At 38.1% G+C, this 18,196-nt stretch overlaps 1 protein-coding gene across 4 annotated transcripts in view; it reads left to right on the plus strand.

Moving 5' to 3' along the window:
- Nucleotides 1-4,383: 4,383 nt before the first annotated feature.
- nav2b (neuron navigator 2b) overlaps nt 4,384-18,196 on the plus strand; it is a 135,225-nt gene continuing 121,412 nt past the window's right edge. For 2 of the 4 annotated variants that reach the window (XM_049483994.1, XM_049483993.1), the window contains exons 1-6: nt 4,386-5,199; nt 13,327-13,444; nt 14,431-14,483; nt 16,237-16,309; nt 16,425-16,689; nt 17,782-17,850. In XM_049483994.1, the coding sequence (XP_049339951.1) occupies nt 4,963-5,199; nt 13,327-13,444; nt 14,431-14,483; nt 16,237-16,309; nt 16,425-16,689; nt 17,782-17,850 (815 nt within the window). In that variant the 5' untranslated portion in view covers nt 4,386-4,962. Of the gene's footprint in view, nt 5,200-13,326; nt 13,445-14,430; nt 14,484-16,236; nt 16,310-16,424; nt 16,690-17,781; nt 17,851-18,196 lie in introns of all 4 variants that reach the window. The other 2 variants (XM_049483992.1, XM_022683836.2) reach the window with 2 other exon arrangements.

The raw sequence follows: 18,196 nt of genomic DNA on the forward strand, positions 1-18,196 counted from the left end.
TTTAGGGCATGGTTATGAGTTTGCGAATATTCTAAATTTAGAATACACTTGATTGAGCCCAAATCTTTTTATGGTCCAGTATACTATAGAAGTTTAGAATACAGTGCCCTGGAACCTGTTGCCAGTTCACTGGTTGACCTTCCTTGAAGTGCTTTCAGTAGATACTGACCACTGCAAACTAGGAACACCCCATAATACCTGCTTGAAATGTTTGTCTCTTTTCAGAGTTTCTCAGATTTTCATGCTTCCGAAGAGATAAAAAGGTTTTGCACAACAGTGACAACATGTACAGTGGTTTGAAAAAGTTTGGGCACCCCTGATCATTTTAATCATGATTTTCCTTTATAAATAATTGGTTGTTCAGTTCAGCAATTTCAGTTAAATATATCATATAGCAGATGAACACAGTAATATAATGTTTGAGAAGTGAAATGAAGTTCATAGGATTTACAGAAAGTGTGCAGAAATCCTTTATACTAAATTAGGCAGGTGCCTAAATTTGGGTGACTTTTTTGGGGTCGTTTTATTGATTTGAATACATTTAGCACTAATTATTGGTACACAAAATTAGTTTGGTAAGATTATTGACCCTTGACCTACATACACCAATTATGAGAAAGGGTTAAGGTTTCCAATTGCATGTTTTCTCCTCTTTGCATCTTCTCTGAACTGTGTCAACATGGGAGCCTCAAAACACAACTCTCAAATGACCTGAAAAAAAAAGATTGTTCAACATCATGGTTTAGTGAAAGGATACAAAAAGCTCTCTTAGAGATTTTAGCTGTCAGTTTTCACTGTGAGGAAGTTTTCATAGTGAGAAAATAGACAATTGAAGACCACAGACACAGTTCTAGTTAAGGACTCAAGTGGCAGAATAAGAAAAATCTCAGATAATCAGAGGAGAAGGATGGTGAGAACAGTCATAATGAACTTGCGGACCTCCAGAGCTCCACACACCTACAACATCATGCATCCTGCTGCAGATGGTGTCACTGTGCATCGTTCAACTATTCAGCGCATTTTGCACAAGGAGAGGCTGTATGGGAGAGTAATTAATGCAGAAGAAGCCTTTTCTGTGCACACGCCACAAACAGAGTCGCTTCAGGTATGCTAAAGCTAAAGCACATTTGGACGAGCCAGCTTCATTTTGGAATAAGGTGCTGTGGACTGATGAATTTAGAATTAAGAGTAAGTTGGAGGGCAGTATGCATGGTGGGAAAAGAACAAACAGCTATTGCACACTTTGGGTAAATCATATAAGCTTTATTTCACTTCTTAAATATCACTGTGTTCTTCTGCTGTATGATATATTTAACTGAAATTGCTAATCCAAACAACTAATGATTTATAGAGGAAAATCTCTTTTATACCACTGTACATTCAGCTACATATTAAGGTCTTGGGTCTTCACAAACCACCAAAAGAACATCAGTTTTCCTCAGTACTTTGCTTCTGTTACTATCTGGAGTTAAAAGTTCTTTCCTCAGCTGGTGTTTTGGTTCTGGATGTGGAAAGTGCTGACTAACATGCTCACTCAAACATCTCACATAGGTGTTTAAGTAGGTTGAGATCTGTTGACTGTGAAAGTTATAGCACATGATTTACATCGTTTTCATATTCCTCAAACTCTTTAGTGACCTCTGCTCCTGCATTTAGCACTAATGCACATCGTCAGGGTCACTGAGTGTACTGGTTGACTCATAACTCATAAACCTGTTTATTATTGAGTTTATTTTTTATTTTTTTCCCATAGATCTAAATGCAGAGGTCAGTCTAGGTCCTGGCGTTGTTTGTTCCTTGTTCAATCTGTGCCCTAAGATTAAATGAACAAAAAAAAAGGTCAACTGGTTCTGCTTTGTGTAATTTGAAATTTTTTGAAAATTTAACATAACTTAAATACTACCATAATTTGAGATCTTTTAAGTTGATTAAATCAAACTAAATACAAAACTCGTGTGTGAGTTTGATCAACTTTGATCAGTTTTGAGTTAAGGTGAGTTGATTCAGTTGAGTAATCCTGGCGCTGATGAGTAAACCACCTTTCCTATTGGCTCCTGGGACCATCAATTTGCATACTGGGTGTGCATATCTACCCCACCTTTACTCACCATCAACGTGAAGTCACATTGACTACCTTGAGTTGAGGCTACCTTTCTCAACTCCAGACCTTATAGATCTTATATAAGATCTATAACTTTCAGAATTCCAGTTTCTGGTCATGGATTTTATTTGATAGAAGTTAAGAGAACAGTTATTGGCTACAATAATTGATTGGCTAGTGTGACATCAGCAAAAAAATAAAAATCCTAATGTCTTGTGCATGCATACAAGTGTACTGTTGGTGTGCACATAGTTTAGTGTGTTATTTAAGCTCAAATAATTTAATTTTAGTGGTTGAAGATTTTTGTTTTTCTCAAACAATTTGAGTTTACTTAACTTATGAGGTTTCACAGTGCACATACCATCTGTGTCGTATGCTTGAATTTACTGTGCAGATATTTTTTGCTTGTCATGTTGATCCAGAATAAAGGTAAACATGTTTTCATTGGCAACAGAATATGGTGGATGTGCATAATTTTTTTTTCCCCACCACTCCAGGCATGCGTGATAACTCTACAGTACCATTTAGGTGCTCTTAACTGTGGTGCTGTTAAAGTTTCTGAGGCTGATAACTCTGATAAATTTATTCTGAATGAATATATTTTGGGGTGGTCTGACTCCTGATGAGAGCCAGTTTCACCAGTTTCATGTTTTTTTGATGTTCTTTAAAAACTGCACTTGATGATACTTTAAAATTGATTGACCTTCAAAGTATTTTTTTCTTTACTTAGTTGAGTAGTTCTTGCTTCTCATAATCTGGATTAGAACATTACTCAAATAGGGCTATTCACTGTATAACAATGTTTGATGCTCTCAAACACATTAAGAGGCAAACAATTCTTAAGACAAGAAATGAATTCTTGTCGAGTTTAGCACAGCTGTTAACTGAAAGCCTGAATTCTGGGTGACTCTACCTCATAAAGCTGACTGAGACAATCCAGCCAATATGTGCACATTTTTTATAGATTGGATGACTGGATAATTATCCAATGCGATGGATAGATGGTATTTTCAAATGGTCTCTTTAAGACATATTAAAAAAGTACTTTTTGACTGTATACAGGGAGGTTTTGGATTGTTGGTGGGTTTCTGTTTCTAGCCTGGCAGAGATTATTACTGAGCTCAATCTCTAGCCTACAGGAAGTGCTGCCCGAGCACAATTTTATCTCCCCCAGCTAAGGCTGTGGGTGCATAAACAAACACTCTCTCAGCATGGTGAAGGAAGTGTGACCAGGTATAGGAATTCCCCCGCAATCTTCCCCAGCTCCAGTTTATTGTAAGAAAGCGTTAGTATTTCAGCCTCTTAGCTTTGCGGCACTCTTTCCTATTACCAGTTAAGCCACTTCAGAGGGGATTATGAAACCCTTGTGTTTTGGTTAACCCAAATTGTCAGCATTAGAGCTCATTCCCACAGTGAATCTTGGTGTTTAGCAGCTTTCTGTCGGTTAGTGAATGCATGGTTGGAAAATTCTTCAACACTTAAGATATATCCTAAAACCCCTGTCATTTTAGTGTGGGAGGTTTCATGGCTAAATTGGAGCAGCATGGTGGCCAATCTTCATTAATTGCACATTGCCCCAGTAAGAGCAGAGTGTGAAGGTTCAATTAGCACGGTAAGAGCACAGTTTTGCTCAAAATATTGCAATGCACACAACATTATGGGTGACATACCAGAGTTCAAAAGAGGACAAATTGTTGGTGCACGTCTTGCTGCCGCATCTGTGACCAAGACAGCAAGTCTTTGTGATGCATCAAGAGCCACGGTATCCAGGGTAATGTCAGCATACCACCAAGAAGGACCAACCACATCCAACAGGATTAACTGTGGATGCTGTAAGAGGAAGCTGTCTGAAAGGGATGTTCGGGTGCTAACCCGGATTGTATTAAAAAAAAAAAACGTAAAACCACGGCTGTCCAAATCACGACAGAATTCAATGTGCACCTCAACTCTCCTGTTTCCACCAGAACTGTCCGTCAGGACAATAAATTATTGTGGTCTAAAACCAAGTGTTTCAGTTTCATTGTCCAACCCATGTATATGGGATTTATTGAGTTTAAGGTGCTCCCTTGCACCAACTCTCTTGGGATTGCCGACCACAGCAATCAGAAAGGCTGTGGTTGACTGCTGATTCTAACAGCTGATTAGCTTGACACCCAGGAGTGTTAGTCTTGAGCTTTCGTCTAAGACACATCTGCTGCCTCACTAATGGTCTTCCTCTTTAATCCCTCCCGAGCCTGAGGTGTTTACTGACTGTAGCTGCAACTGGAGGCTAGTTAAGCTTGGGCCCACAGATTGATGGTTCTACTCAGATGAGCTGAACTCATCTTCTCTCTTCCTGGCATTTTGGACTTTCTTAAGAAGGAAACTTTATTCTTCCTGGCATTTTGGACTTTCTTAAGAAGGAAACTTCCCTCGAGTGCTCTTCAGAATCTCAGCAGGTACTGGTTTCCTGACTGTTCTTCACTTTCTGAGCCTCAGAGCAGGTGGAATCCAGACTGTAGATTTCTAGACTGCAAGGAAATTGGAAAACGCAGATTCTTGAGACAATTGGAACTGGATATAAGTGTCTACAATGGATTTCTTATTAAACCCTGAGACTCTCCACAAGTCTGCTCAAGTGTGTACGCTGCTGAGGCTTCTCTGAACTGCCTGGGTTTGTGTGTGTGCATTTGAGTGTCTGGGGGCAGTCCACTGACTCGCACCAGCTGTTGAGCCAACAAGCGTGATTGCTCCAAGTACCGCTCCCACTCAAGTCAAGCAGGAGTGTATGTGTGTGTGGTGTATAAGTGTGTGTGCCACTGCCAGCCTCTGGAAGAACGCCACAGCTTTGCGACTCTGCTTGGACAGCAGAAGAGAGGAAAATGCCGGCCATTTTGGTCACCTCCACCATGAAGTCTGGATTGCCCAAGCCTGTCCACAGCGCATTGCCCATTCCCCAGTCTCCCAGCCACAGAAGAACCGGACACAACGGCAGCCCCAAGCTCAGCCATCCCAGCCTCATCCCACTGAGGAGCACCCTCTCCAGGAGACACAGTCAGACTGCAGGAGCGACGCTGAAGAAGAGTCAGACAGTCAAGGAGAAGATCGCCGACCCCCAGGTTTGAGTTCTTTGAGTTCTGAGCTTCTTGTGTTGCTTGTGTTGGAGATGGTTTGTTTTGCAAGTGCGTGCGTGTGTGTGTGTGTGTGTGTGTGTGTGTAAGTGGGTGTAAGGGAGTCAGTTCTGTTATAGTCTGTGTGTGTGTTTGTAAGAGAGAGAGACAGTGTGTGTACAGAAAGGATTATACTTCATTCATAGAAAAACAAGCCAGAAAGTGGAATTGCTATAAATGTTATGAATGAAATGTTATAAAACGTTTTGTGGTTCCAAAGTTTTTGATTAGAGTTAGGTTTGTTTAATCTGATTTGGAAACTTTTTCATCACATACATATACAGCTCTGGAAAAAAAAGAGACCATTAAAAACCTCTGGAATATAATCAAGAGAAAAATGGATGATCACAAGCCATCAAACCAAACTGAACTGCTTGAATTTTTGCACCGGGAGTAAAGCAGCATAAAGTAAGCAAAAGCAGTGTGTAAGACTGGTGGAGGAGAAAATGATGCCAAGAAAAAAACAAGGGTTATTCCACCAAATATTGATTTCTGAACTCATAATACTTAATAAATGTGAACTTGTTTTTTTTTTTTTTTTTTTTGTTTTTGCATTATTTAAGGTCTGAAGGCTCTGCATCTTTTTTTTGTTGTTATTTCAGCCATTTTTTTTTTTTTTTGCAAATAAATGCTCTAAATATCAAGATTTTTTTGTCTGTAGTTTATAGAATAAAACAACAATGGTAATTTTACTCAGACAAATATAACATATAAAGCTAAATCAGAGAAACTGATTCAGAAACTCAAGTGATCTCTTATTTTTTTCCAGAGCTGTATAATATATATTAGCACTACATACCGTACAAGTACAGAGCTATTGCTGCTTTCATTCAAACTTTCATTCAATCTGTGCTATTTTTTTTTGTAATAATGTATATCTGCCAGTTGTTCTTTACATTCTTTCCAAATTTGATGATAATGATTAGACCATAAAAAGGACTTGGACTTCCACTGAAAGTTAAGAATGTTTTTTCTTCTCCCATAAAGTTGCCATTTAGGGGGATAGAGTGAGCTTTGAGGTGGTTTGCTGCACTAGTGGCTTTGGAACTGCTGACCACACCAATCAGAGAGGCTGTCAAAAAGTGAAAAATGTCAAAAATAGAGATAAAAAGGCAAGACAGCGACTGCATGCACTTAAATGTAATGACATGTCCCATGTACGTATATAGTTGCTGTCATGCAAAAAATAGTTTGAGTTCCTTGTATCTCTAAAACTAGCAACTTTACAAGACAAGGAACAAAACGTCCAATGGAAGTTAATGTAAAAGAAGTCATTTTTGGAGTATTTCTATTAGTTCATTCATTATTGCATTTTGAGACAATGGAAAGAGCAACAAGAAGATTCAGATTATGTTAGAAAGGGAAAAAAGGATCACAGATTTACAAAGTTTTTGGTCAGAGAGTGGGAAACATGTGGTACAGTGAATAAGATGCTTCATGCTTATAACTATGAAATTATATATCATTATCATAAAATAGTCTTAAAATAACTATATGAATAATATATTTTATTGCAATGATTTTGAGACAATATATCATCCAAACATTCAAAGTTATGCTGGTGAAGTACTGAAGAGCTTCCTCAGCACTGAAGGGGTTAATCTGCACCTGCAGGCAGTTGTGGCTTTCGTAAAGCTTTGTAGTAGGAGCGCATAGTAATGTTTTAATAAGACTTTGTTTATATATGTGAGTGTGTGTTTTCACAGCTTTCTCAGGGCTTTTTTTCCTGGACGTCCTGTGTAAAAATATGTCCAGCTGTAGTACAGGATCAGCATTATTAGACTGCTTTCATTCACTCACAGGTGCTTAAACGGCCACACAGAGGCTTTACCTGGTTTAGTGTGGGGTTAAATGGAGATTAACACCTTGCTTGAGGTGTTAGTGTGTGTTTTTGTTTGTGTCAGTGTCAGTATGGCAGGTCAGAGACCAAACGTGGGGTATTTAGTTGATGGAAAACCAGCTTTAGGGTCAGTTTGTATGAAATACATTTTGCAGGAGTTTGCTTTTAATTGAAATCAATGCTATTAGATTTTATTATAATATTTTTATTATAATACACTCATTGAAAAAAGGGGTTGGACAATGAAACTGAAACACCTGGTTTTAGACCACAATAATTGATTGTGGTGACGGAGAGTTCTGGTGGAAACAGGAGAGTTGAGGTGCACATTGAATAGTTTTTTGGATACAATCCAGGTTAGCACCCAAACATCCCTTTCAGACAGCTTCCTCTTACAGCGTCCACAGTTAATCCTGTTGGATGTGGTTGGTCCTTCTTGGTGGTATGCTGACATTACCCTGGATACTGCGGCTCTTGATACATCGCAAAGACTTGCTGTCTTGGTCACAGATGCGCCAGCAAGACGTGCACCAACAATTTGTCTCTTTTGAACTCTGTTATGTCTCCCATAATGTTGTGTGCATTGCAATATTTTGAGCAAAACTGTGCTCTTACCCTGCTAATTGAACCTTCACACTCTGCTCTTACTGGTGCAATGTGCAGTGTTACAGTTGAATGCAACTTTATATGAATGAAGTTACTGTGCACAGCTCTGGAAAAAAAAAATAAGAGACCACTTAAAAAAAACTTTGTTTTTACCAAGTTGAAACCTCTGAAGTTATCCAAAATCAGCGTGTAAGACTGGTGGAGGAGAACATGCCAAGACGCTTGAAAACTGTGATTAAAAACCAGGGTTATTTGGTAATTCCAGGTTAATTAGGCAATTCCAGTTTAAAGGGAAGCTGGAGATATTGGAGATATCAGGATTGGTCCTGACAGTGTATAGACCATATTCTAAGTTAGTTTTGTATATCAAACACATCAAAATAGTTCAAATAAAGATTTCTTAAGCTTAGCACTCACACCTCAAAGCACAGGGGGCTCAAACAGGAGCTTTGAAAGCCACGTTTGTTTGAGCTGGACTGCCATGACCTTTGGGTTCCATGCCCGGTGAATAAATTCAGTATATATATTCTGTTGTTTTAAGAATAGACTAGGCAGTTCTGTTCAAATGTGACTTTCTGCCTCATTACACAACTCTACACTGAGCCTCCAGCTGCTCTCTGAGTGTGTGTGTGTGTGTGTGTGTGTGTGTGTGTGTGTGTGTGTGTGTGTGAGTGTGTGTATTTATTCTGCCCCTGCTACAGTGAGGAACTTCACTCTTCATGTGGTTTGGAGGATGAAACACTCGGCCGCCTGGTCTGTCATTATAGTATTACGCACAGAAACACACCAACACACACACACACACACAGCAGTGGAGGTTTTACTACAGTGCTCTATTAGTAGTGGTGTGCCACAGTGCAGGTGGGCGCATGGCCATGTGGGATCCAAGCTCACACACATACACACACATATACACACACACACACTTACACCACTATAGAGCACATCAATGGGAATAGTGCACTGGCACTGATCCAAATACTACTATATAAGCAAGTATAATAGTGTAAATGATCTCACACACACAGACAGACAGACAGTATATCCTCATGTTCTCTAATATAAACCCACATGTGAACCCATCTGCACACATACGAACACGTCCATCACTCACTTGCTTATATAAAGCTCATATTCCGTTGGGTTTTGCACTTCGGTCCCTTTTTAATACTGGCACAAAGTGCTGGAAAACTCAGGGCTGTAAAAATAAAACGTGGTGCAGGGTGTTTTGGTGGGCGACGGCTTTTCGGAGTAAGGCTGCAGTTTCCGACCCGAGCGACTAGCTTGTAAATCCCAGCTAATAATTTGTCGCATAACTCAAATCGTTTATTCTTATTGAAATGAAAGGGGTGAGGGATGGTTGGAAGATGAACTGACTTCACCAATAAAGCTCTAAAAGGTTGAGGAGCCTTCATTTCAGTGGATATCCTGCCTGAAGCAACATGTGGCTTTGTGTATGAAGTGTATTGGTTTTAATGTACTACCCTGTCAGATCACAGGATACAGGTACTTTGAGATGGCAGATGATGAGCAGCCTTTTCATGACAAGATCTTACTGTCTGACTGAATTTGTTAGTGTGTCTGTTGTGCTTGAAGGAGAGAATAAAAAAATAAAAAAAAAACAGCAGTGGTGCTGGAGTTTTTAAACACAGTGTCCTACCCAGCTGCTCCACCTTGTAGATGTGAGGCTTACATGTCAGTGTCAATACAGTACAGAGACAAACCCACCGTTTAAATAATACCTGCTCTGTGGTGGTCTTTTGGGGTCCTAACCATTGAAGAACAGCATGAAAGAAGGATGATAATAATAGTGAAGTATGCAGAGAAACAGGTACATGACTTCAGTCTGTAGTTTTAAAACAACACAGTGCTCCTATATGCAGAAAGTTGAGATTAAAAAAAAATTAATAATGAATAAAGTTACAAGTAAAGCATATAGCACTCATCCACACACCGTGAGAAGCAGCAGCCAATAGCGCACAGCCTGCTCTCAACCGGAAACGACCGTCCTTCTGGAGGACTGCATCAGGAACTACAGCATTTACCGAGGACAGAGTGCCAATACATATTTGGGCACTCATACATACAAACTCATACATACATACATACATACCACACACATGCACATACACACCAGATCATTTTAGAGTATTTACATTTTCTGGGTAATTTTAGGATATCCAGTTTAGCCGATCTCCATGTTTTTTTTTTTTTTTTTTTGGACTGTGGGACCAAACCACAGGTCCCTGGAGGAAATCCATGCAGACACAGAGAGAACATGGAAACTCCACCCAGATAGGGACTTGAACCCAAGACCCTGGCATTGCTAGTTCTCGTGTGTTTAGTTCTGGTGTGTTCTTGGGCCGAAATGTGTTTCTGGAAAGCGGCCAGGTTTCTCCATAGTGAAAAAAAAAATTGTGTAATTTGTTAGCGAGTGTCGCTGATCAGTCATGTAGTGTGAAAGGCTCAACAACTAAAGGACTGGCGGTTACTACAGTCGTGTAGTGTGAATCTGAACGCTTTGAAAGTGCACAGGTAGTTTATTAAAGAAGACACAGCAGTATCGTGAGGTACCTGAGCTTGTTCATGATGTAAAAATAGTAATTTCTACACTGTCAACCCATACGTTGTTCGAACTCAAATGATTTACATAAATCTGTTTTACATAAAATTGGATATTTCTAAACAATACTCAACTATTTTATGTTTGTGGGCACATATTATACATTCAAACTGAGATCTTTGAGTTGAACCAACTTCTAATAACTGAGTTTAGTCTGTTGCCATTGGCAGCTTCTTTTCCATTGGCTTCTGTCACAATCTACTTGCATACTGGGTGTGTCCAACAGTTTCTGACAGACACTCACCATCAGTGCATGGTGATTCTCCCTGGGCTTCCTTAGAAATAAATCAAGTTCCCTTTTAGTTGTAATAACTTGATGTTTTAATTTATGCTAACTCAAGTTTTCATTCCCCATTACTTAAAAATTTGAGCATATCGGCTGCCTTAAAAAAGTTAAATTAACTGAACTTATCCGGTCTTACAGCATAACAAAAATAACAAAAAGTTAAATCAACTTCCCCTTTAGTTATAATAACTTGATGTTCTAAGTTATGCTAACTTAAGTTGTTATTACCTATTACTTAACTTTTTTAAGGCAACCAGTTTCCTCAAATTTTTTTAAGTAAACTTAACTTATCCGGGCTTAGAGTGTATGAAAGGGGTCACACTATGCCCCTATCACTAGTAGCTATTGTAAGCCAGTAGGGAGCATTGGCAAAAGGTGCTGTATTTCATAATGCTGGGGTGAATGGAAGTGGACTATTTGTCAAAAGTTTGTACTTATTATCATCTTTAATAATCAGTTGTTCTCAGACTTCTCTGTGTGAACGCTTGAGTTCATGTATTTACTTGATTTGTCTCTGTTTTACACACACATACACACACACACACACACACACACACACACACACAAAGCCAGCTGCACTGGTGCACACACAGCACCATCCACCTCCCACAGCTCTGTAGTTGCCCTGCTGACCGCAGCGCGGATCTGGACATTATTAGTGCCACATGCTGCCGCCGCAGGTCAGAGCTCCGCCAGCCCGCAGGTCTGCTGCTCTCACAGGATGGGTGGAGCAGCTCCGAGAGCCCTGACCCTCCAGAGCAGAAATAAAAACATCCCACACACACACACACAGACCCTGCACATGTATAAGCATGCAGTGCATGCACATGCGTGTGAGTGTCTGTGTGTGTGTAAAAGAATTCGAGATTTAGAGAATTAGATCATTAGAGAGACTGTCATCCCTCCATTTTACTCTGTTTCTCCATTTCTGTTTTACCTATTCCTCCCCTTCTCACTCCTTATCTCTTATTTATCAATCAATTTATTTAACTCTCTTCTGCTCTGTCTGTCTCTTCTCCATTGCTTTTGTTCCCACTTTTCTTTTTCTCAATCTCTTTTTATTACCATCATGCCATTCCTCTCTTCTGATTTGCCCTCTCCTCTTCAGATTTCCTCTTCTTTCCTTGTTGCTCTTATTTCTTACTCATTATTTGTCCTTATTCCTTTCTCATTCTCTCATTTCTTTTTTTGTTCTCATTTGTTTGTCTGTTTTTCTCGTTTTCTGTCTGTCCCTCATTTCTCCCTCTCTTATTCTCTCTATTTTTCTATCTCCTTTATCTTTTACTCTCTATCACCTCTTCTTTCCTTTTTTTCTCTCTTCTTTCTTATTTTTTATTTGTTTATATTCCTTGCTCATTCTCTCCTCCATATTATATAATTATTTTTCTGTTTTCCTCTTTCTCTGTCTCTCCCTCATTGCTCCCTTTTATTTCCTCTATCTTTTTCTCCCCTTCTTCTCTCTCTCTCATGGGCCATAATCAGTCATTTCTCATTTTTCTTCCTGTCTTTTAACCCCCCCCCCCCCCCCACACACACACACCTTTTCTGCTCCATTTATTAATCTCTCTTTTTTCATTGGTGTTTTATTGGCGTGTGTGTAATCTGATACACTGTTGCATTATAATTAGAAAGTTATAAAATGCATTACAAAAGTAAATACATAATTTAAACAGTTCTGAGTTACTGTAATATTTCTATAATAATATTCAGCTCATTTTAGAGCAGAAGAAAATGCCTGTGCTGTCCAGACTGAATGGTTGTGGGTCAGAGAGCTGTGTCTGTATGTAATGCTGATCTACACTTTTCTCTTTCTGCTGATCTCAGACCTGTATAAGCGTGGTTGGTTGTAAGGCCTCTGTCACTGTAGTTTATTCTCTTCACCTGTGTCCCACTGACACACATTTGAAAGAGTAGTTGAGTGATCAGACCAGATGAGACTGTGCTGCCCTCTACTGCATGCTCTGCAATATTGCATGATGTCTGTGAGACACCAAGTTGTGTGTGTCACTCAGTGAACGCAACCCTTTTACTCATATTGTAAGACTAATAATAAGTAGAGTCAAAATTTACTTTATATACTTATATAGCCATGTTTGTCCTTGATCTTGTATACATAGCTAAATTTTACAGTTAGCATATGTTCCTGGGTTAAACCACAACTTAACCTAGATTTGCAACCCTGTTACTCGCAACCCTGTTACTCGCAACCCTGTTACTGTAAGTTACCAAATATATTGCACTGCTTTGATACCTGAGCTTGACGAATCAAACTTTCTGATAGTCTATTACCTGTATTTAATGAATATATGACTAAAAATGATCAAATTGAAGATCAAATTGTCAGAAGTGACCACCCCTGAAATGTACCAAAATCCTGGAATGTCCCAGAAACAGTTACTCCATCATAAAGGATAAACCCTTTTAATACCCATGATTTTGTGAACAGTGTATGAACAGGTGTCCTGATACTTTTCTTCATACAGTGTAGAGCTCATTCACTCCTGAAAGAGCTCTTTTCTCTGTGTGAGTGATGTCATACTCTCTGAGGGAAGACTCCTCTTATGCAGTGACTCTGCAGGAAGGTGCTTAATGCCAGCGACTGAAGCAGTCTCATCTGTTCCCTCTCAATACTGCTGATCCTTACGTTGTTCTTACAAGAACTGTAGTGTTTTACTGAACTCTATCTTTTTCTTTCTCTCTCTCTCTTTTTCGGATGGACAGATTTACACAGACTGGGCAAACCACTATCTGGCCAAGTCAGGTCACAAGCGCATGATCAGGGACCTCCAGCAGGATGTAGCAGACGGGGTTCTACTGGCCGAGATCATCCAGGTCGTAGGTAAAGGCTCTTTAGACCGCTCCACACAGTGATTTTTTTTATGTTTATGTCCAACTTTAAAGCTGTTTCCTGTTTGTGTCAAGTAGAATGGCAACATGCTACTGAATAAACGTTTTTACAAAAAAATAATTTTATATCTTTATTTTACATTTATATTTTATTTTATATCTAGTTAACTACTGATGTGAAGCTAAGACTCTGGTAAATCAATTTCAAGCACCAAAACAGTTTATCCACACAAGTAAAATATATTTTTAACAATATATAGGAATAATTTTTAAATCAGATTTCACATTTTTGAGGTTTAGGGCCACATAATCTCTTCATACATCCTCCAGGCCAGTTATTTCCTCATTATTGAGATAGCTGGGACTGTTTTGAATATTTTGATATAAAATATGTGGGTATTATTTTAAATGAAAGTGCCTAAAGGCAAAATTAAGAAAATATCCAAAAATCGAGATAATGCCCCTAGACTGGAAAGGGTTAATCAAAGCATTCTCCTGTTTTATTATGCTTAAAAAAATGTAGAACTTAGTAAGCTTTGAATGAATCACACATACATTACCAGACAAAATAGGGAAAAAAACATATTTAATTATTTAGTGCAAAAAAAAAGTGTTAAACAAACCAGAATATGTTTTTTTTTTAGATTCCTCCAAGCTTTGCACATTTTTGCTAGATTTTCTCAGTCATCTTTATGAGGTAGAGTCACCTGGAATTCAGGCTTTCAGTTAACAGCTGTGCTAAACTCACCAAGAGTTACTTACTTGAATTTCTTGCCTCTTAATGTGTTTAAGAGCATCAATTGTAAAGTTGTGAAGAGGCCAGTTGTGAACCCCTGCAGCAGACTATTATTCTGTTATGGACAGTAACTAATATCTTACTTGTGGGTTGAAGTATGTATCCACATGCAGTACATGCCTTTTTGGAATAAAAGGGTTAAATAAATTAAATTAATTAATTTAATGTTTTGATATTTCTAGCTAATGAGAAGATTGCAGACATCAACGGTTACCCTGAAAGTCGCTCTCAAATGGTGAGTGTGTTTAACCTTCTCCTCCCTCCACATGCACATCTATAACTAACCTTTGTCATACTGATATTTTTCAGATTATCAAACCAACTTTAATATTATACAAAGATAAGTTAATATATATATATATATAAAAAACTATTTTTACGTGATCATTTTATTTATTAAAGGAACAAAAAAAACTATCCAAACAGTCTCTTTCTAATTATTAACCCTTGTGTGGTGTTCATATTTTTGTTACTCGTTTACTTTGTTACTTGTATTTAATTCAGCAAAATTAAGCAATTTTACATTAAAATGCTTTACACATGCTTGCTTCACCTAAATTGCAAGCAATATAAACAGCTTACATGGTTAATATTTGCCCTTTACCTTTTTTATGTTACATTTCTTTCAAAAAGTGCTACTCTTTTTTTTTATTAGTTTTTTTAATAAAATGTAAAAGAAAATGAATTAAACTCAAGATATGAGTAGAAAATTTGTTTAGTTTCAAATTTACAAATGAAGCAATGTTTTTTAGCCCTTGGCCAAACATACTGTATGTAATATAAATGTGTAAGGGGGGGGGGGGGGGGTGTACAGTGTGTTTATCGAAAATGTATTTTGATATATGTTTTTCACAAAAAATTAGCCAATGCCAATGAGTTTGAGTTAGAAAAAATATTTTTTAGTATAATTTGATGAAAAATGAAAATGGGTCCCACAGACCCGAACACCACACAAGGGTTAAACATTAACTAAGGCAATTAAGATCTGCAGTTCTTTAAATGTTGTTCTGGGTTCTTGTGGGACCTCCTGGATGAGTTGTCCATGCCCTTTTGGGGTAATTTCGGACGTCCTGCCATTTCTGGGAGATTCACCAGTGTTGTATGTTTTCTCCATTTTTGAATAATAGCTCTATATACATGGCTTTGTAACCTTTTCCAGACTGATAGATGATCAATGACTTTATTTTCTCATCTGTTTTTAAATTTCTACAGATCGGGGTATAATAATATGCTGCTTTTTGAGATCTTTTATCTGCTTCATGATGTCAGACAGGTTTTATTTAAGGGATTTCTTGATTCTATAGTTCTGGCAGTAAACAGGCCTGATGAACTCAGCTTTCCAAAGAGTGTGTTTAATCAAAGTAACCTAATTTATCGGGGCAAAACACTTTTCACAAAGGGTTAAATCCTTTTTTTTTTTTTTTAATAAATGAAATAATCACTTACTTAGTTACTTAGTTACTTAGGTTATATGTGTCCGATATTAAACTTTGTTTAATAATCTGAAAAATGTAAGTGTGACTTAGATGCAAAAATATGAATAAATAAATAAATGATGTATAAAAATAAGATGCAAAATAAATCTGTAAGAGGGCAAATGCTTTTTCGCGCCACTTTAGTTAAACTTGTTTTGTGATCTACAAACAAAAACTGTGCACAAACGTCTCTTAAACAAGTTTAGAGGAAGATCTTCATCTGCTTCTGGTCTAGATTTACATCCATTAACACCACAAACCTCCAGTACACACATGCACTGATGGTGTGAGAGAAACACAGTCGTTCAAGTTAATGCTAATTAGATTAAATTAAGTATTGGTTAAATTAAAATTTAAATGTTTAAATTGGAATTATCATAGGATATTTTATTATTATTATTATTTTTTTATTATATTTTAAGATTGTTAAGTAAATCATGTGCAGATGCTATTGTCTAGAATTGAAAGCGCTGGTTTAATGTGTGTGTGTGTCTGTGTCTGTGTGTGTTGCAGATTGGAAACATAGATGCCTGTCTTGCCTTTCTGGCAGCTAAAGGAGTAAATATAAAGGGATTTTGTGCTGAAGGTATGTATTTGTGTGCACTCGTATGGTATTCCATAGTCTTTCCTCCTTTATCAGCTGATTATCTTCATTTTTTAAGACATGAAATCTCACAGCTCATCTCTGTTTGTGCTTCCAGAGATCAGGAGTGGCAACCTGAAGGCTATTCTGGGCCTGTTCTTCAGCCTGTCACGCTTCAAACAGCAGCAGCAGCAGCAGCAGAAACATCAGCAGCAGCAGCAGGAGGCACTGAAGCAGACCAACCACGACACCCAGAGTGTTCAGCAGACCCAGACCCAGCCTCATCGGAGCGCCAGCCCTGCCCAGCACTGCCCAATCCACAGCCAACCCCAGCAAACTCCCAGCACTCTGCTGCCCAGCACCCAGGGAGACATGCAGTCCAGGTGTGGAGCATTAACATACTGTCTGTGATCAGTGATCAGATTACAGAGTACTCAAATACTTAACAGAAAACAGCTTAAAGCAATTTATTTATTGTAGTTTTTGGAATTTGGAAAAAGCATTAGGATATTCACCAATGCTGCACAGTGGAACAGTGCACCACCTTTTTCTAGTTTGTGTTTTGTAGAGTATTGCTTTGTTTGTTATTTGTTGTTCTTGGCAATATACAGCTCTGGAAAAAAATAAGAGACCATTTTAGTTTCTGAATTTATTTATAGTTATATGTTTGAGTAAAATGAACATTGTTTTATTCTATAAACTACGAACAACATTTCTCCCAAATTCCAAATAAAAATATTGTCACTTACAGCATTTGTTTGCAAAAAATGAGAAATGGCTAAAATAACAAAAAGATGCAGAGAAAACAAGTTCATATTCATAAAGTTTTTTTTTATGCATCTTGGCATGTTCTCCTCCACCAGTCTTACACGCTGCTTTTGGATAACTTTATGCCACTCCTTGTGCAAAAAAAAAAATCAAGCAGTTCAGCTTCCTCTTGTTTATTTTTCAGAGGTTTTGAATTTGGTAAAATTCAGAAAACATCATCATTAAGTAGTCTCTTATTGGTTTCTTTTTTTTCCCCAGAGATGTATCTTATACCATTGGAAGCTCTGTTAATTTCTTGTTTAAATGGAGCCACATTTGTAAGGAATCTGCATTTGTGGGTCAGATCTACTCTGCATGTGTTCCTGTATGTCTTTAGTATTAAATTTACCATGTAAAAAAATCATTTTAAAAAATTGCTGAATGAGAGAGAGGAGGTGTGTCCAAACTTTTGACTGTTACAGAAATCACACAAATCACTTTAATACTGTTTTATTAGGATCCTTCTCTATTGATGCTCTTTTCACTGTTCTATAGTCTGTAGTTCTTCACTCTGTAAAGTGTAGAAAACTGAGGGATTATTTTCTTCTGCTTCTTCATCCTGTTTCTCTGTGCTTTACTGATTTCTTTCATTTATCTCTCTTCATTTTTTCTTCTTCTTCTTCTTCTTCTTCTTCTCCATTTTTCCATCTCTTTGCTGGTTCACGCAGCCATCCTTCCAGACGCTCGTCTCAGAGCAAATCTCTCAGGCTGTCTGTTGCTCAGAAAAAGTCGTCTAGGTCAGCTCTCACACATCACAGCTCTGTCTGACACATCATGCATGAGTGCCTGCCTTGTAGCCTATCTGCAAAAGGACTGTGTGTGTGTGTGTGTGTGTTATATAGAGTTGTACATGTATCAGATTTACAGTGGTGCTTGAAAGTTTGTGAAACCTTTAGAATTTGCTATATTTCTGCATAAATATTACCTATATGACCACAAAAAAATCGTCCAATAGTCTTCTGACTTGTCCACAAGAGTTTTAGCAAATAGCCATTGTGAGAGGGGCCTTCAGTTGCTTAGAAGTTACCCTGCCATCCCATGTGACCTCGCAGACTATGTTATGTCTTGCTCTTGGAGTGATCT

This window comes from Astyanax mexicanus, chromosome 10 (genome assembly GCF_023375975.1).
Source record: "Astyanax mexicanus isolate ESR-SI-001 chromosome 10, AstMex3_surface, whole genome shotgun sequence".
NCBI classification, from domain to species: domain Eukaryota; kingdom Metazoa; phylum Chordata; class Actinopteri; order Characiformes; family Acestrorhamphidae; genus Astyanax; species Astyanax mexicanus.